Source organism: Siphateles boraxobius, unplaced genomic scaffold (assembly GCF_051911475.1).
Source record: "Siphateles boraxobius isolate OS27281-9 unplaced genomic scaffold, OSU_SipBor_1 47, whole genome shotgun sequence".
NCBI classification, from domain to species: Eukaryota; Metazoa; Chordata; class Actinopteri; order Cypriniformes; family Leuciscidae; genus Siphateles; species Siphateles boraxobius.
The window spans coordinates 876562-897851 of record NW_027509108.1 but is presented as its reverse complement, the minus strand read 5'-3'; the positions used below and the strand labels follow the sequence as shown (position 1 = coordinate 897851).

The 21290-nt window shown below is 38.5% G+C and overlaps 1 protein-coding gene across 1 annotated transcript in view; it reads left to right on the top strand.

The window, feature by feature from the left end:
- Positions 1 to 1871: 1871 nt before the first annotated feature.
- LOC143710501 (uncharacterized) overlaps positions 1872 to 21290 on the top strand; it is a 43320-nt gene continuing 23901 nt past the window's right edge. Inside the window, exons 1-5 of the mRNA XM_077201444.1 lie at positions 1872 to 3651; positions 12563 to 12684; positions 13127 to 13230; positions 14049 to 14178; positions 20360 to 20431. Of these exons, the coding sequence (XP_077057559.1) occupies positions 1872 to 3651; positions 12563 to 12684; positions 13127 to 13230; positions 14049 to 14178; positions 20360 to 20431 (2208 nt within the window). The remainder of the gene's footprint in view (positions 3652 to 12562; positions 12685 to 13126; positions 13231 to 14048; positions 14179 to 20359; positions 20432 to 21290) is intronic.

The window sequence follows — 21290 nt, the reverse complement described above, 5'->3', positions numbered from 1 at the left end:
CTTCAACTTTTCTTTTATAAAAGAAAAATAATACACATAAGTGTTATGATTGATATGCAACCTGTAAATATAACAAAAACAAATTATAATTAAAGCTGCAAGCAGCATTTATCGGTGTTCAAGCAGTTAAGCTCAAAAGCATCAAAAGACATTAAGTTTTATGTAGCAAGCATTTAATCACGGACTTCATAGATGGAATAGACCATTTTTAGCATCATCAATACAAAGGTCCAGTTTGGCCTGTTTAAGTGTGTATGAGTTTATTTGAGTGTTCACAGATTCCTCTTGTTGACTTTTGAAGCTGATAACATGGTTGAATGTACAATACACAAACACAGTAGTATGAGTCTGCAGGGAGGTTTTAAGTTGGACTTCAAGTCTTCATTCTTGTCGAAGGCCAGTGTGAAATAAAACCACTTCCTTTGAAGGTTTAGCATTACTGTAAATACACTACTCATCATTCTGAGCACCACACCCCATCTATGAAGACGTACTGTCCGACACAGCGAATAATGGATTTAGAGGACATTTCTCAAAATGTTGAACTCAGAGATATTGAGGACACAACTGGACCTCCAGCACAGAGTAACGGCCAGGATGAAGGAAAAGATGAAAAGCGCAGTAAGCAGAAAATTACTTTAAACCAGACATGATGTCGCAGATGATGTTGTCAATGGTGTCCCTGTGTTAGAGGAAATGAAAAGTGTTACATGCTATTTCAAATATACAATTTCTAAGAACAACATGTCAGTGTTTCTGCTTTTATATTTAATAAATTAACATGAAATTATTTTTTTCAGCATTCCTTGTTATATTTTCTCATATGGCAATACAGACAATTAACCAAAAAGGTTGATTTGAAACATAATTTCTAATAATATTGCGTGAATGGTTGTTAAATGATATGTGTGTGTTTTGTCTCTGTTTGTCAGGAGGAAGCAGGTGTTTGGTGTTGATGACAGTGTGTCTCGGGCTCATTTGTGTTCTTCTGCTGCTCTTCATCACACTGCAGCACATCACCATCACAGGAGAGAGAGACCTGTTAAAGAGTTACAAGACCACAGTTGAAGAGTTCAGTCTCACTATCAACAGCTTACAGGACAATAACACTGATCTAATGACTGAAAAATACCAAATTCAATTCAATTCAATTCAAATTTATTTGTATAGCGCTTTTCACAATACACATTGTCTCAAAGCAGCTTTACAGAAATTGCATTTCGGAAATGTACATAGAAAAATACAGTTAGTTAATCAAGTATTAATTTATGGCATAACATATCGCCGGCTTTGAGTCGTCTCTTCACAGGCGTCGAGTCGTCTCTTCACAGGCGTTGGGGCATCTGAAGTCTCCGTGAGAGGCTGGATACAAACTGGAGCTGACGAACGCTATTTACCTCGGGACTAGCGTCCCGAGATAACAGCAGAAAGGCAGATGGGAAATAATTAGCATAGCTGATGTTCATAATGTTAATGCATTCGAACCGATTCAGCAGTATCAAAGGTTAAGCATTAAGTGAATGCTTGGTTAAAGAGATGCGTCTTTAATCTAGTTTTAAACTGGGACAGCGAGTCTGAGGCTCGTACAATATCAGGAAGGCTATTCCAGAGTTTAGGAGCTAAATGCGAGAACGCCCTCCCTCCTTTAGTGGACTTAGATATCCTAGGAATGACCAGAAGCCTCGAATTTAGTGATCTTAAAGAGCGCGATGGATTGTATGGCGATAGAAGGTCTGTTAAATACACAGGAGCTAAACCATTTAGGGCTTTATAGGTCAGTAGGAATACTTTGTAATTGATACGTAACTTAATAGGTAACCAGTGTAGAGATGATAAAATGAGGAAAATCAAATCAAATCATTTGATACCAAATGAGGAAAAACTTCAGCTCTTTGAATCAGAAGAAACTGGAACTGGAGACCAGAGTCAATGATCTCACTGCTGAGAAAAGTCAGTTACAGGGAAGTTTTGATGCTTTGAATCAGAAGAAAATGGAGTTAGAGACCAGAGTCAATGATCTCAGTGCTGAGAAAAGTCAGTTACAGGGAAGTTTTGATGCTTTGAATCAGAAGAAAATGGAGTTAGAGACCAGAGTCAATGATCTCAGTGCTGAGAAAAGTCAGTTACAGGGAAGTTTTGATGCTTTGAATCAGAAGAAAATGGAGTTAGAGACCAGAGTCAATGATCTCAGTGTTGAGAAAAGTCAGTTACAGAGAAGTTTTGACTCTTTGAGTCAGAAGAAACTGGAACTGGAGACCAGAGTCAGTGAGTTCAGTGCTGAGAAAAGTCAGTTACAAAGAAGTTTTGACTCTTTGAGTCAGAAGAAACTGGAGCTGGAGACCAGAGTCAATGGTCTCACTGCTGAGAAAAGTCAGTTACAGAGAATTTTTGACTCATTGAGTCAGAAGAAACTGGAGCTGGAGACCAAAGTCAATGATCTCAGTGCTGAGAAAAGTCAGTTACAGGGAAGTTTGGATGCTTTGAATCAGAAGAAACTGGAGCGGGAGACCAGATTCAATGGTCTCACTGCTGAGAAAAGTCAGTTACAGGGAAGTTTTGATGCTTTGAATCAGAAGAAACTGGAGCTGGAGACCAGAGTCAATGGTCTCACTGCTGAGAAAAGTCAGTTACAGGGAAGTTTGGATGCTTTGAATCAGAAGAAACTGGAGCTGGAGACCAGAGTCAATGGTCTCACTGCTGAGAAAAGTCAGTTACAGGGAAGTTTTGATGCTTTGAATCAGAAGAAACTGGAGCTGGAGACCAGATTCAATGGTCTCACTGCTGGGAAAAGTCAGTTACAAGGTAGTTTTAACTCTTTGAGTCAGAAGAAACTGGAACTGGAGACCAGAGTCAATGGTCTCACTGCTGAGAAAAGTCAGTTACAGAGAAGTTTTGACTCTTTGAGTCAGAAGAAACTGGAGTTAGAGACCAGAGTCAATGATCTCAGTGCCGAGAAAAGTCAGTTACAGGGAAGTTTTGATGCTTTGAATCAGAAGAAACTGGAGCTGGAGACCAGATTCAATGGTCTCACTGCTGAGAAAAGTCAGTTACAAGGAGGTTTTAACTCTTTGAGTCAGAAGAAACTGGAGTTAGAGAACAGAGTCAATGATCTCAGTGCTGAGAAAAGTCAGTTACAGAGAAGTTTTGGTGCTTTGAATCAGAAGAAACTGGAGTTAGAGACCAGAGTCAATGGTCTCACTGCTGAGAAAAGTCAGTTACAAGGAAGTTTTGATGCTTTGAATCAGAAGAAACTGGAGCTGGAGACCAGAGTCAATGATCTCACTGCTGAGAAAAGTCAGTTACAGGGAAGTTTTGATGCTTTGAATCAGAAGAAACTGGAGTTAGAGACTACAGTCAGTGGTCTCACTGCTGAGAAAAGTCAGTTACAGAGAAGTTTTGACTCTTTGAGTCAGAAGAAACTGGAGCTGGAGAACAGAGTCAATGGTCTCACTGCCGAGAAAAGTCAGTTACAGAGAAGTTTTGGTGCTTTGAATCAGAAGAAACTGGAGTTAGAGACCACAGTCAGTGGTCTCACTGCTGAGAAAAGTCAGTTACAGAGAAGTTTTGACTCTTTGAGTCAGAAGAAACTGGAGCTGGAGACCAGAGTCACGTCTTTGGATGATGAACTAAAGAAGGCGGCTTCTAAACAAAGTCAGTAGAAATCAGTTTTGTTGTCCTAGTTCTCTTTTTCTTTACTGTATGAATACAGTTTTGAAAAGTGTTTATGTACAAAAATCTGTGTGGTCCAGGTTTTTTCTTCATATCCAATGAGGAGAAGAGCTGGTCTGAGAGCAGGAAGTTCTGCAGAGATCGAGGAGCTGATCTGATCATTATCAACACTGAAGAGAAGCAGGTGCGTGTGTGTGAGTGTCTGTTAATGAATGAGAGGAATCACACTTATTCCTGTTTTTATTCACAAACAGAGGTTCATAACTTCATTCATCAAGGAGAATGTGTGGATTGGTTTGTCAAACTCTGAGAACGAGGGTATCATGAAATGGGTGGATAATTCACCACTGAATCAAGAGTAAGTGCTAAAACACTCACAGTGGATGTATTTTAAACATGAGGCTTCCTCAAACTCCAGACCCTAAAGATTTATTTATTTATTTATTTATTTTAGAAAAAACAAAATCTTCAAGATCTTATTTAATGTTTTTGCACTTTTCACTTTTATTCAGGTTTTGGAATAAAGATGAGCCAAATAATGCAGGTGGAGGCAAGGACTGTGTTGAAATGAAGCCTTCAGACTCCATCCAGAACTGGAATGATCTCCAATGCTCTGTGAAGAGGAAAGGGGTTTGTGAGAAATAGGGTTCATCCCGTCTTCTAATGTTTTTAATTGTATTATTTTATGGAATCATCACTCTTATTAATAATTTTTGATTAATGTTCCTGTCTTTTAAACATTCTGCTACTGTAATTAGTAACTGCTTTCATGATATGTTTCATTCTATACTAGGTTTTGTATGTAACATACAAAACCATAAATGGAAATTCACGTAATAGAAAAATTTACAATTGTCAACAAAAAAAAGTATTACTTTAATAAACATCAGTGGGGTGAACTGTGTAATCTGGGACTAGTGTGCCACACTTTGCTCCATCACAATCAGAGCCAACATAACCTTCTTCTGGCTGTTTTTATGCACCTCATTTGCTGGTCTGAAGTGTTGAGGTGAAAATCACAGTACAATATAAAAGTTTAAAGTCTCCTAGATTCTCCCAGTTATTCTGATATTGAGTGTTTGTGAAAATGCTTTTGAGTTGTATTGCTTTCACTTTGAATAAAATGGTCAATAACCATTATCACTATAGTAAACTGTATTTCTGTTTTTATTTCATATTTAATTCTTGTGTATCTGTTTATTGCACTATGGATATATTTGCTCCAGTCCAGCAGGAGCAGCAGAGAGCAGGTTTATCAGACTGAAGTGATCAGAGAGGAACAGAAACATCAGATTCAGGCACTTTCTGCTTGTTCCTGCATCATCAATACAAAGGTCCAGTTTGGGCTGTTTAAGTGTGTATGAGTTTATTTGAGTGTTCAGGATTCCTCTTGTTGACTTTTGAAGCTGATAACATGTTGAATGTACAATACACAAACACAGTAGTGTAAGTCTGCAGGGAGTTTTTAAGTTGGACTTCAAGTCTTTATTCTTGTCGAAGGCCAGTGTGAAATAAAACCACTTCCTGTATAGAGTTTGCAGCATTTAAAAAAACACCCCTTCTAAAGATCACACCTCATCTGTGAAGACGTACTGTCCCACTCAGCAAATAATGATTTAGAGGACATTTATCAAAATGTTGAACGCAGAGATATTAGCAACTGGACCTCGAACACAGAGTAACGGCTAGGATGAAGGAAAAGATGAAAAGCGCAGTAAGCAGAAAATGACTTTAACAACACCATCTGTGACATAAATTCTTTAATGGTGTCGATAATGTTTGAGGAAATAAGTAACTGTAAAAGCTCTATCTACAGCATTATCTAAATACAAGGGTAGAGTACATGAAAAGGTCGGATAAAAAAATAAACACCCTAATATCTGACAGGACATTTTCGGTCCATTTTATTTCGCTTTACAAATTCGCTTCCACAAATTTATTCGACAGAAAATTCAACACTGCACATCTGGGAACAGCAGGAATAGCAGTAGAGTACCGATGCATAACATCTGCTGTTATTCAACCTCACCAGCAGGTGATGCAAATATGTGTTGATGAAGACCAGAGAGAGTCTGGTCACACATTCACATCTTAAATATACGACCATGTTAAATTTCAGCCTATAAAAATGCAACAAAAAGTAATATATCTGTAAATGCAATGCATTTTTTTTTCCAATTAGAGCAATTCAACAAGCTTTTTTGTTTTAAACACATTTGTCATTATTTAACTTCCACAGAAGTTTATTATCTGAAATGCGTGTGTTTTGTCTCTGTTTGTCAGGAGGAAGCAGGTGTTTGGTGTTGATGACAGTGTGTCTCGGGCTCATTTGTGTTCTGCTGGTCTTCATCACACTGTACATCACCATCACAGCAGAGAGAGACCTGTTAAAGAGTTACAAGAACACAGTTGAAGAGTTCAATCACAATGGCCAATCACAGACATATACGTTGAGCGTGTGAACACAATAGCCAGTTATGAACTCTGACAACACTATTGTGAACATTTACTAACATGAAACGGCAGGTCAAATTAAATTCTAATATAAATAAATCAGCATCAAATTAGCGAAATATTCAAAGTATCTACATTCCAGGAAGAACAAATAATAACTAATAAAAGATAATAAAAAAAAAAACTAAATAATAGCCTGTAGTTTGTGTTTGTTATTTTTTTGTTTGTTTTTTGTTAAATAACCTAGTTCCCCGTAACCTGCTTAATTGTTCTGAGAATCGACATGGCTTTGTTTTCCTCTTCCTCTTTGTTTTCCTATTCAAAGATAAAGATTTCCATTACATGAGAGTAGATGTTAAAATTTCATGCTGATTTGTACTCGGCTTTCGCCAAGATAAGCACCAACTAAGACGTAGCTTTACAGTAACCTATGCTTCTCCATCCATTTACGCTTCTTTCCATATGGTGATGTCAATCTCCTTCTGTCTGGTGTTAATAGCTGCAGTGTATTTTCCGCGTCAGCACACACAATGGCTGCAACCACACACTCAAAAAAATTATGTGTTGGCTTTACTAAACTTTTGTATGTAAAAAGGGTCCACCGGTTACACATAACTGGGTTTCGTTAAACAAACATACTTTGTTCATGTAACTTCAACATCATGGAAGTCATTTTAAGCGACCCAATTAAACTCTGAGCTGAGTGTTAAATGAACACTGAAGCAGTGTTAAAGTTAATGAGATAATTAAGTGAATAATTGAGTGATGATTGAACATTATTGAAGACACCTGATGTTAACAAGCAGAATCACTGCAGTAGAAAACCGGAATTTCATGTCACCATTATGGAGATAAGTGTTTGTTTTAGTTGGGCTCTTGACCCTCACATCATTAACTCTATAATTATGTTGGGCTGCTGTACATGAGTTACAACAGCCGGATTATCAAATAGAAAATGTGATCTGATGATGTTGGTTGTGTTCTAACATAATCATTCACAATCATATCACAATCATTTGACCTGAATCACTGAACTCATATAGAACCAAAATTCTGAGTTAAGTTTACCTTATGGATTATAGTAGTGATTCTTCAGGTGTCTTCAATAATGCTCAATCATCACTAAATTAATCACTTAATTATCTCATTAACTTTAACACTCTTGAGTGTTAATTTAACACTCATATCTGCATCATATCTTCCATCTGAAAGCAGGTGAAGGTGATTTACTACTAATCAAGGAACCGACTTTACTGACGAGATGCGCATAACAATGTGATGCGATATATCGCCCAGCCCTACTGGATACCACCATAGTACAAAACTCCCAGCATCCATTGCAACATGGATAAATTATGCTGAATCGTCCTATTATTTTGTTTGATTCTAAATATTTACTATTATTTTTTTCTGTTGTTTTTGTTGTGAATTAGTAGCTTTTCAGTGATGTTTTGAATCAATCTGTTTATCTAAATATGTGTGATTGTCACCATTGTTGAGATTCATACGCTGATCGTTGATATCTGTGTGTGTCAGCGTCAGATTTTTTTTTTTTTTAATTTTTGGTAAAATGTCTAAGCTGATTGCTGGATCTCATGCTGCAGTAATACAGGGTTTGTGATGTTAATATATTAGTGGAGCAAGATAATTGTTAGATTACAAAAACCTCAGTGAATCAATCTACTTCATGATAATTATAAAACCATCACTAGGTAACCATCATCTTCTGATCTTATTTCACTTTAGCTTCCTTTGCTGTTGTAGATGTGTTTGACAAACACACTGTCACAGCAGCCAAAAAAGACCAAAGATATAATAAGAGTTAAGAGCACAACTAATGGAAACACTAATCACTGTTATGGTGACTTCAAATGAAACAGAGTTAAACCCCTGTTAATTCTCAATAAAACTTCTGTAGAAGTCTGACAGAAATAAAGTCAGTCTGGTATAAGTGAAGCTGGTAATGTTGTTTGTGGAGTTGTTTATTATTGGCTACGATAAGGTCCAGTTCGGGTTTATTTTCTTTGCTCTTGGCTGACATGTGGCATTGCTATGCAGAGGTGTAAAGTCTAGGTTCAGAAAGTAAAAGTCCTCCTTAGTATTTTATTCCAATCATCTGGATTTGCTAATTCAGACAGGAGATATAACTAATTATTGAAATCAGCTGATTGAGTTCATGGGTGGAATAAACATATGGCAGGACTTTTACTCTTTGACCTCTGGATTACCCACCTCTGATTTTAGGTGTTAATATGTACCATTAGGGTACCAATTGGCACCCTTTAAGTACTAAAATGTACCTTTTGAAAAGGTACAGCCCCAGCGACAGCTTTCGTACCATTTTTTTTTGAGAGTGTAGGGGTCTTCAAGTGGGCACCTTCCATCCTCAGTGTTTCGTCGACTAGCCCACGACACCTCAAGAGGGCTCGACAGTGACTCTGGCGTCCCAGAGTCACCCCCCTCCGTCCCCCACTCAACTCAGCCCAGCTTACTGACCTTTACATCCCTCCTGCTGCTGTGGTTGCTCCTTCCTCGTAGTTCACATGTGACCTCTCTCACAACCTCTCCACAACCTGACCATACACGCCAACCCGTTTGACTAAGGCTGTCGAGCCCCACTGTCGACGTTTAAGCAGGTTCAGTGGCAACGGTTCCGTATGGCATACTACCGCAAAACACAATATCTGTCCAAACACCAATCCTCATTCATGCAAAATACACAGGAACATAATAACTGTAATTACTATGCAAACTATACAAATAAACAGACTCTTCGAGTTTTTCAAGAATTCTTCGAAACCGTAGCGTGGCGGCCTGTACACAGCCAGCCAGAATCTTTCCGTCTCAACCACACCCAGTTGCTGCTCCTCTCTGCTGCTTCAGATAAGTTCTTTACTGTACGACGCAACTCTTGGCCACTGAATCCGACGTCTCTGAGGAACCGGGTTGTGGAGTGTGCCACAAATCCTCGACAACCCACTTCCACTGGATAAACCTGGACTCTCTATCCTCACTGTTCTGCTTCAGTGGCCAGCTGAGCATGCCGCAGTTCGTTCCTCTCATATGCCTCATCTACAGCATCCTCCCATGGCACTTTTAACTCTATCAGTTGAACAATGCGTGCTGATCCAGACCACAAAACAATATCTGGTCGGAGGTTAGTGGTGGCAATCTCAGGTGGAAAAATAAGCCATTGATCAAGATGAGCCAACATCTTCCAGTCCCTAGCAGCTTCCAGTTGTCCTGGGCGAGAACTGGTTTTAACACCTTTTCTTGGTGGTTGCTCGCCCGGGCGGAGGAATATTGTCTTCTGTGTGTAATGTTTTGCCAGAACAGGTGGCAACTTATTGGTCATGTTGAGCTTGTCTTCCAATGCTGAAGCCAAACATCGGAGTAAATCCTTTAATAAATAAAAAATAATAAAACATACCTGTGGCAACATTTTTGCAAAATGCGTACTAACATGTACATATCACTGCAGTTTCCAACAGAAATGAACACTATATGCAGTAAAACAGCAAGCATTTTTTGTAATCGTTTTCACACAAAGTTATGATTACAAGGGCAGATTATGGATTAATAAAGACATGTTTTCATGCGGCTGCTTGCACAATTGTGACCTCAAAACACTTTTTACCACAGTGCATGATTTGTAAATGAATATATTATGGACTTTGCATCACTTAACCAGCTCCATATGTTCGGTTTTACTGATCTTGGTAGCTCAGCTGGTACAGAATTTTACTTGTGATATCCCACATAGAGACATTTTGACGTCCCAGATCCGGCTCACATCTGGCACCCGTGGAAAAGATGATCTGGCCCGCATGCAGCGTGGAATGACGGCCCTTGGGTGGCTCACTCCTGTTTGCCAGATCTGGGCCACAAGCAGGCCATAGCAATGCCACATGTCAGCAAGAGCAAAGAAATAAACCAGAACTGGACCTTATCTGAGCCACAAGTTATGTGTATGTTAGTAATCTCAGCCTTAATAATCCTGTTAAAAAGCAGAATCACTGAAGGAAAGAAGAGAACAGAAAAAGAGACGAGCAGAAACACAAGAACTACAACTGACTTCAGACACAGCCTTAGATGAAATCAACTGAAGAGAAAAGAAGACATTAAATCTGTGAAGATCTCAGCAGAGGAGGATTAAACAACTCCACAAACAGCATTACAAGCTTCACTTATTACTAACCAGACTGACTTCATTTTTGTCAGACATCTACAAAAGTTTTTTATTGAGAATTAACAGAGGTTTAACTCTGTTTCATTTGAAGTCACCATAACAGTGATTAGTGTTTCCATTAGTTCCATTTGTGTCTGATTGATCCAGATGTTACACATTTTAATCTAATCAAATCCAACAGTTTTGTTGTGGCATTAATATATTTACATTACAACCCCCTGTACTGCAGTATGAGATCCAGCAATATTATAAAAATCAGTTTGAAGATTTTAATAAACATGAGCACACAAAAAGTATCAACAACGACACACACAGACAAAAACAAGCAGTGTCAGAATCTCAACAATGGTGGCCATCAAAAGTGCTTTGCTCCAATGCATTCTGGGTACCAGCATAGTACAAAACAAAACAAAAAATGTCCTTTATAGAGGGGTTGAATTGTTTATGTATTGTGTGTGTATGGTACATATTCACTAATTTTTTTGGTTTCTTATGTGCTCCTCTCCTAAAAACAACACATTAAAAGCATTTGGATGTTTACCCTTCTTTTCCTTTCTTAAGTGACCATTTAATTAGGCCAAGTGTTGCAACATGACACTTGTAAATGAAATAATTCTGTATATACTATATTAACATACGTTTTTTCTTCAGTTGGTTAAGGAAAAAAGTGCCTTTAATATCTCTGCAGGTCATCAGATGTTTCAGGAAGTATGTCAGGTACAGTGGGAAAATATCATCTGCAGACCAACATCGGGTGTTTGCATCTGAAGAAACTTAAGTTGGAGGACAGATTCAAATGTAGGATCTTCCAAGCTTCTACCATTCATATTTGAACTCAAAGTTAAAGGGTTATTGATTTACTCATTTAAGTTGTTTATACCATCAAAATGGTGGAACAGTGACATCTACTGTAAAAAGGAAAATGTGAATCTCCTGTTGTCACCCACTTGTGTTTAATAACAGGAAGTCCTCGTCCCACAATCTCTATTTCACATCTTCCTCTCTGTCCCTGAACACGACAGCGATGTAAATCATCATTCACTTCCAGTTTATGTTAATCAACACACAGGTCCAGATTGGCCTGTTTTAGGGTGTTTGAGTCAGTTTATGTGATCACAGATTCCTCTTGTTGGACGTTGTAGATGTTAACTTCACCACAGGGAAAACTCCACAATGTTTTGACTATATGAGGTTGAATATGTAATATATTCAATCATACAGTAGTATAAACATCCAGGGAGTTTTAGAGTGAGAATGAAATCTAGATTTATCTGTGTCTGAACTAATAAAAACCACTTCCTGTGTTGGTACTATTTAAAAACACGGCACACATCTTAAAGACCACACCTCATCTGTGAACACATACTGTAAGACTGTAAGTTTGAGAAAATAATGGAATCAGGGACCTTTTATGTATGCAGAAATATTAATAATAGATCGAGACCTCCAGCACAGAGTCGCAGCAAGGATGAAGAAAAAGATCGAAAGAAAAGTAAGCAGAAAGTCTTGTTTGACGCAGAGACGGTGTCGCTAATGTTTGAGCGGATGAGAAATGTTACGTAAAGTTTCAATTATTGTTTTCTGTATCAAAACTGTAATTGTTTCTGATTTTATATGAAATGTTCCATATTTTAGCGAATAGGAATTCCAAAAGTTTGTCATTGCAAGTAATTGCGTTTTTGTTAGATAAATGATAAAGGTTGATTTGAAATGTTATCTAATAATATTGCGTGAATGGTTGTTAACTGATATGTGTGTGTTTTGTGTCTGTTTGTCAGGAGGAAGCAGGTGTTTGGTGTTGATGACAGTGTGTCTCGGGCTCATTTGTGTTCTTCTGTTGGTCTTCATCTCACTGTACATCACCATCACAGCAGAGAGAGACATGTTAAAGAGTTACAAGACCACAGTTGAAGAGTTCAATCTCACTATTAACAGCTTACAGGACAAGAACACTGAACTAATGACTGAAAAAGACCAACTGAAGAACAACTTCAACTCGTTGAGTCAGAAGAAACTGGAGTTAGAGACCAGAGTCAATGATCTCACTGCTGAGAAAAGTCATTTACAGGGAAGTTTTGATGCTTTGAATCAGAAGAAACTGGAGTTGGAGACCAGAGTCGCGTCTTTGAGTGAAGAACTAGAGAAGGAAAAATCTAAAACAAAAGGTCAGTACGAATCTGTTTTTAAGTAGATTATTTTCCCATAATTTCCTTTATCTTAATCCATTTTTAAAAATTGTGTTCCTTTTAGGAAATCTGTGTGGTCCTGTATGTTTGTTCATATCCAGTGAGCCGAAGAGCTGGTCTGAGAGTAGGAAATACTGCAGAGATCGAGGAGCTGATCTAGTCATTATCAACACTGAAGAGAAACAGGTGAGTGTGTGAGTGACTGATAATGAATGAGAGGAATATCGCTCTTTACACGACACATCGTTTTCAACAAAAATCGGGAAACTTATTATGCATTTTGGGCGTTTATTTACATGACAACGGCTTTTTTGGGGCCTGAAAACTCAAACATTTGAAAACAGTTTACAAAAGTTTGTGTAAACTACAAAACGCAAATTTGTGAAAATGTGTAAATACGCATAAGTATTACTTGTCTATAGGTGTGTAGTATTTCTTTACAAAGTGACATCACCAATACATACAGAGATACAGCATTTTAGTCGTTTTCACGGATCCGTGTGAACAAGGATCGTTTTGACAACGCTGTGGCCTGTACATGATAAACAGATCAGATCATTGCTTTTACATTTTTAGTACATCATCCCAGTGTAAATGTGTCCTTATTCCTGTTTATATTCACACACAGAGACACTTAACTTCATTCATCAAGGAGAGAGTGTGGATTGGTTTGTCAGACATTGAGAACGAGGGTATCATGAAATGGGTGGATAATTCAACACTGAATCAAGGGTAAGTCCTAAAATGAGTGTAAATGTATTTTAAAGGAACATTGTGTAGAAATTTCTCCCATCTAGCGGTGAAATTGTATTTTGCATTCAAACGAATTGTGCTCTACAGTGGCTCGCTTTTTCAAATGCGTGTTGCATCTACGGTAGCTGTTATGTACCAAAAAGCTATGACAGGATGTCTTCTAATAGCACTTCATCGAGTTTTCCTTCGGGTGAACAGGTTTGTTATTTCAAAACAAACTGCAACTTGACACAACGATGAAACGAATGTTACAGAATGAATAATAACAGTGCAATGGAGCCTTTTAAACTTGCCGGGGCCGTGAAGCGCCTCTCACTGCTCTGCTCCTCCGTTTCTGCTGCTTTCAGTCACGTGACGCTGGCTCTGAACGAAAACGCATTGTGGAAACATGTTGGCCTAGTACTTTTTGACCATCTCTGCTATTATAGTTTTTCAAGATGGCTGAACGACATGGAAGCCTCCGTGGACCTACCCGTCACATGTATATAAAGATAATAAATTCTTCGTTTACTAGGATAAGTCAGATAATTGGCAGAGGTATTTGTACACCATTAAGGACATATTTATGAATGAAAATATTGATTTTAGATAATAAAATACCTAAAAAACTACACATTGTCCCTTTAAACATGAGACTCACAACCTCTAAAAAATAACTGAAGACACAACACTTCCACAAACAACCACAACCAAAGAATTTTTACAAAACAAAACTTTTCTCTCTATTTAGTTTTTGCACTTTCACATTTGCTCTTGCTTCTGTGCTAAATTTACTCTTATTGCCACATGTTACTCAGGTTTTGGTATGAAGAGGAGCCAAATGATGCCGGTGGAGATGAGGACTGTGTTGAACTGATGCCTTCAGACTCCATCCAGAACTGGAATGATCTCCCATGCTCTGCCAAGATGAAAGGGGTTTGTGAGAAATAGGGTTAATCTGTATTGTCTTGTTTTTAATTGTATTATTTTACGGAATCAATCTAATTGTGAATATACAATTTCTGATTGAGGTTCCTATCTTTTAAAACAGCCTGCTAATTTAATTGTATACAAACTGGTATCAATTTAATTTTAGAACCTTCTATGACATAAAAAATTGAAATGCATAAAAGAAAAATGTAAAACTGTCCAAAAAATTGTATTGCTTTAGTCAGCAGAGTGAAACCACTTCACCAAACCTCGAATGTGTTCATGTCTGAAAAGCAATTAACTGTTAATAGGATCTTATTCTAGCTTTTATCATGAGCCAATAAAGTACAGAAGTCTAAAGTGTCCCAGATTGCAATAATTCACCGTGTTATGCTGTTGTATGACTTTGAAACTTTTGAGTATAATTGTTTTCTCTATAAATGATCAATATAATGTAAATATGATAAAATGGCCCCTCCTTGAACTGCCACCTTACCAGAGCCGGTCCGAGCCTTTTGGGGGCCCTAAGCAGAATTTGATTTGGGAGCCCCTCCCACTACACGAAGTCACCTGTGCTTGACGATTATTGACACAAATGTCACGCAATAATGATACATTATAAATGAATACAGTGAGGTTATGTATTAATACAAAATAAATACTTAATAAAAAACAGACAGCCTACTTAAATAAAAAATTTTAACTTTTACTTTACTCTTTTACTAACTCTTTGAAACTTAAAACAAAATGTCTCAAAACATATAAAATAAATTATATGCTAAAATAATGACAAAACTGAGAAATCAGAAACATAATAAGAGCAAGGGTTCAACAATGACAATTATTGTTGAAAACTGTAAAAATATTATTATTTCTCAACTGTCTCAATACAGTGTAACTGTCCTCAAAATCTTTTTTATTATTATTATTGTAACAGACTTTGTTGGATTGTACATGACAGAATCCAACAAAGTCTGTTACTATAATACCGGTAACGATGTACTGTCGCTCGTTGTATGTGTGTATGCAATCTATTTTTCCCCTCGGGGCTTGCCGTAGATAGGAATGGGTCGTGCGCACTTAGTACTGGAGTGTCGCGGCTTTTTGGAGTTAGTGATCTGATGTGTGATATAATAAACTGGAGAAGAGTTCAAACTGCTATGTTTATTATTTATTCAAACTGCTAACCTTACACCCAGAAGGTTAAGTTCCCCTGCGGCTATTTTCTCCAACTTAAACCGATACCGTGACTATACGCAGTTGCGCACGAATTGTCTATGCACTCGCAAGGTGTCTAGATTATGCGCATGACTTAAACGCTGGCAGACACAGCAGCAGTTGTTGGCAGGTATATTGATCATGAAATCAGAATTTTCTTATCTTGAATTATCCATTCATTCATTCATTAATTCATTCATTAATTCATTCATATTCATTAATTCATTTTTGTCACTTGTTTAAGTAATCTAAAAAAAATGTTTGGCCAGGGGGCCCCAAGCAGCCGCTTAGTTCGCTTATGCCTCGGGCCGGCCCTGCACCTTACTGTGGTGGAGGGGTTTGAGTACCCGAACGATCCTAGGAGCTATGTTGTCTGGGGCTATATCCCCCTGGTAGGGTCTCCCATGGCAAACAGGTCCTAGGTGACGGGTCAGACTAAGAGCGGTTCATAAACCCTTTATGATGGAATTTATAACGAGGACCGTGACGTTCGACTGGCATGGCGCAGCCGAGGCCCTACCCTGGAGCCAGGCCTGGGGTTGGGGTTCGTATGCGAGCGTCTGGTGGCCGGGCCTCCCCCCATGGGGCCTGGCCGGGCTCAGCCCGAAGGAGTGACGTGGGGCCGCCCACCTGTGGGCTCACCACCTGCAGGAGGGACCGTAAGGGGCCGGTGTAAAATCGAAGCCTCGACAGCCCGATCCCCGATCGATTACAAATGTAGAATTCCAAAAGGCATTTGCACGCATTTAATAAGCTCCCACGGGAAGATCAACTTCACTTGAATAACTGTTGTTCCAAACCAAACTGAAAGTGAGCAACAAAACCACGAAGTGCCTCTCTCAGGACTGTTAGTGAAGGGTACATGCTCACTTTTACCCCTTTTCCACCAAGCCAGAGCTGGTGCTGGTTCGGAGCCAGAGCCTAGTTTCAATTCGGTTCTTTGGTTTTCCACACGCAAAGCACCAGCTCCGAACCAGGAAAAGTGGTTCTTAAGTAGCACCAAATAATTGCTGGTCTAGAACAGAGCCAAGTAAGAACCACTTGCGTCAGGGGCTGGGGGCGGGGTTACCGTGACCAACAAGACGAATAGAAACTTGTGACCGCCATTTTTAAATAGCAGCTAGTCGAGCTAATAGCAGCTCGATTATAAATATCCGTCTATGTAAGTTACGGCGAGCTGCACAAACGCGTTGGACTCCGATGTATTTTGTAAACCCATGAGCATCCATAGTATTGCAACGTCCGTTATTGTTGATGGCTTGTTCGAGATGCATCGGAGCGGCGCGGACCGATCGGAGCTGCGGGAGTGTTTGGAGAACATACGACTCCTTGTGCTTTTAGATCGCTATCGCAGCGCTTTGATGTCATGCGGAGATCGATCTGCGAGAAGCCGATGCATCTCGAACAAGCCTGGCGTACTGTTTGGCGCTACCGCACTAGCGTTGCTGGGCAACATGAGACGTATACAGTGACGTAAGATTTGGCTCTGTTGTGGCTCTCTAGCCGGTGGAAAGGCAAATCGGTTCTTATTAAGCTCGTCAGTCGAACCCACTCTGAACCAGCTTTGGCTCTGGCTCTGAACCAGCACCCGGTTCTTGTTGGTGGAAAAGGGGTATTTGAGGAAATCACCATTTATGAGCATGTGACACAGAATGTTCGTTTGAAAGCTAGATGGTGGGAGATTTCGAATTTTCGTAGAATATAAATAGAATAATTCAAGTGGTCTTGCTTTGTTGAGAAACATTTTTGTCTTGCATGAACAGTATTTATATTTCCATAGGAAATAAATGGGTTTAATTGTACACGTGTTGGAATCTAAAGAAGAAATGCTACGTTTATGAAGTCAGTAATTTAAGGCAGTCACTAATTTGTTGTTTCTCCTTTTGGCAAATTTTTGGGCTGTTGATTATTTTGTAGTTTCCCAGATAGCAACATAGCGTTGGCTGTATTTACATTAGTCCAAATGGATCCCTCTCTTGCCGGTTATTCCCAGACAGCAGCATAGTGTTGGCCCAGATCTGGCCCATATCTGGTACACTTGGATTCCACACGGCCCAGATTTGGTCCGGATCTGGGCCGAAACTAGAGTATGTTGCTGTCTAGGTTGCTTTATTGTCTGTGTTTACTAGATGTAAAAATGAAGGCATCAATTAAATGTCTTAGTTCTTCTGATCATCATCCTCTCTGTCACTGAGCATCACAGTATTGAAACTAAAAATAAAATAGTTTAATAAATGAAAAGGACTTCATATGTCACATAAAAGAAACACTGTTAAAGCTGAATGTCAGAAAGTGTTCTTATGTTCATACACTAGAGGGGGCTAAAGATCATTCTCACACTGTTGACAGTTCTTACACCCCGTCTAGGTGAAAAGGGGCAACATGAAAGTCAGAGATTTGCAAGGATTTGGAACAAAAATCTATTTATTAACTTAAATTTGGGCTTATAATTCAGGAGCTGACCAAGCCAAAATAACACACAAAAACAACCTTGTCTTTAAACCCCTCTCCTAAACCCAACAAAAGAAGAGAAAATTAAAATACAATCTGCAAAGCTAACTCTCTAACCAAAAAACAGAGATCAAACAGTTTACAATAAAAAAAAGAATGGCGTCAAGCTCCCTACTTTCCCAAAAATCAGTATTTACAATATATTTACAATCAGGCAAACAAACTGAAAAGGGCAGTCCAAATCAGTCTCAGAAAACAGGCAAAGGGATCAGATATATCAACGGAGATATTCAGATACAAATGATTCTCAGTTCAAACAAACAAACAATACTCACAGTCTCAAAAACTCTTAACACTCAAATACTCTTAACACTCAGATCACAAGCTCTCTCTGTCTGCTTAAAAAAAACAAGACTCTCTCTCTCTCTCTCTCTCTCTCTCTCTCTCTCTCTCTCTCTCTCTCTCTCTCTCTCTCTCTCTCTCTCTCTCTCTCTCTCTCTCTCTCTCTCTCTCTCTCTCTCTCTCTCTCTCTCTGCTCAAACACAAAACCACTCTGCTCTGTAGAGGAAATTATGACGTGTCTTTTAAAACACTCTGCACCAATCAGGATAGAGCATCAATCATCGTACAGGAACCAATCAGATGACGATCCTAGACAGACACACAGAGAGACTCACAAAACAACAGAGAAATAACAAAATACAAACCATAGGGTCGTTACACAGTTTATTCGAGAACTTGAACACTTGCAGGAATTGGAGTTCTAGCTTAATTAAACATTAAACTTCAGTGCTCATCACATGCAGCTTCTCGTACTCTTAAATTTAGCAGTTATTAACTCGGTTCATTACAATAGAAGCCGTTAGCCGTGAATTTGATATATCTATGCTGCATGTCAAGAGTAGTGGAATCATAATTTGGTTTTGGCCAGTTCTTAAATCAGTCGGGGGGATCGAGGCATGCACCAATATAATGTTAAGTTATACCACAGTTGTGTAGTTCTAACACCATTTTTTTTTTTTTTTTTTACTGTTGTAATCAGTATCGGCCATGTTACTATTACAACAACAATAATAATAATAATGTTGTATTACCTTTTGTCTCAGAGGTATCTGCTATTGCAAGACCCTTGACGTCACAGATGGTGTAATAATCAGCAGAATTCAAGTATTCTTGAACAGTTTGCCCCACGAGTTGCACAGACTAACCCTCTGAGATTGTAACGTGCACGGTGGCTGTGAGAATCAACAACAACAACAACACTACTATCAATCATTGCAACTGCTTAAAGGACATTGAAATTCAAACATTACAAGATGTATTTCCCAGAAAATGGTGAAATCTTCCCACTGCCTTCAATTTCGGCAACATAAATCTGTTTCCTTACTGTGTTACATAATCGTGATTTCAATACTGACCAAAATAATCGTGATTATGATTTTTTCCATAATCGAGCAGCCCTAGTGTGCCTACATAAAATATTGTTTTGAAGTTTATTTTTTTTTATTGATTTGATCATTTGGATCATTTGGTTTTCATTGAAAAGACTAAAAATGGTATGCTCTACGATGGCAGTGCAGCTATAATCCATAAGGTAAACTTAACTCAGAAATTGGGTTCTATATGAGTTCAGTGATTCAGGTCAAATGACTGTGTAATAATAAATAATCTAAAGTTAATGATGTGAGGGTCAAGAGCCCAACTAAACACACACTGATCACCATAACACTGACTTAAAATCTTCCTTCAGTGATTCTGCTTGTTAACATCAGGTGTCTTCAATAATGATCAATCATCACTCAATTATTCACTTAATTATCTCATTAACTTTAACACTGCTTCAGTGTTCATTTAACACTCTACTCAGAGTTGAATTTTGTCGCTTAAAATTACTTAATTCCATGATGTTGAAGTTACATGAACAACTTATGTTTGTTTAACGTAACCTAGTTATGTGGGACTTGTTGACATAAAAAAGTTAATTAAAGCCAACATAAAACATTTTTGAGTGTGTCTTTTAAACATTCTGCTACTGTAATTAGTAAATGCTTTCATGATATCAGTTTCATTCTATACTAGGCTATTTTGTAACATACAAAAACATAAATGGAAATTCATGTAAGATAAATGTAAAACTGTCAATAACAACAAAAGTATTACTATTATAAACGTCAGCGGGGTGAACTGGGACTAGTGTGGCACACTTTGCTCCATCACAAGCAGATCTATGACAACATATCCTTCTTCTGGCTGTTATTATGAGTCTCATTTGCTGGTCTGAAGTGTTGAGGTGAAAATCACAGTAAAATATAGAAGTTTCCCAGATTGCCTTGATTCATCGGTTATTCTGATGAGTTGTGTCTGTGAATCTACTTTTGATGTTGTTTTTGTTTTGAATTTGTTTTATTGCTTTTGCTTGGAATAAAATGTTCAATAACCATTATTATTATAGCAAACTGTATTTCTTTTTTTTATTTAATATTTCATTATTGTGTATCTGTTTATCACACTTTTGCTATATTTGCTCCAGTCCAGCAGGGGCAGCAGCGAGCAGGTTTATCAGACTGAAGTGATCAGAGAGGAACAGAAACATCAGATTCAGGCACTTCCTCTTGTTGGCTTTTGAAGCTGAAAACATGTGGTTGATTGTACAATACACAAACACAGTAGTGTGAGTCTGCAGGGAGTTTTTAAGTTGGTCTGCAAGTCTTTATTCTTGTCGAAGGCAGTGCTCGAAGTGGGGCGGTACTCATCGGTACGCAGTTACCTGCACTTCTGCATTTTACTCTTAAGCGTACCTGCACTTTTTCTTGCATGCCGCTACTTCTCGCTTGTAGCCGGTACTCTACCACTGACAGAAAAAGCGTCAGTGTCAGAGAGATGACCTAACGTTACATAATCTACAATACCCAGAGGACACTATGTGTCTTACTTCAGATCTTGACGAATCACATAAAGGCAAGCAGTTGGCCCACCCCATCAAAAGTTTGCTTCTCAACGGACGCTAGTTCGAAAAAGCTGTCTGACGCTTGCGGCTTCCGCTTGACCGTCACAGATTTTTCACTGCTGAAATTGAAAACCTACTAACTAAAAAGAAGTGTGTCGAGTTTATAAGTCGTTATGTTAGCCTGGCTTCAGAAAGGTACTAAAAGAGCTCGTGTGCCAGAGCCAGACACGTCAACAGAGGTTTTCACACACATACAAATTGTTGTTTTTACCAGCAATATCTCCAAGTTTTGTTTTTCACTGTAGAAATCTCAAATGTCATGATGTGCCAATGCAAGAGAGTACCGGCACTTTTATTTCCCCACTTCAAGCGCTGGTCAAAGGCCAGTGTGAAATGAAACTACTTCCTGTTTATGGTTTACACTAGTGTAAAAACACTCATCACTCTAAAGATCACACCTGTTCTGAATCCACTTAACTTGAACTGCAAATACAAAGGCACCTCCTATAAATAC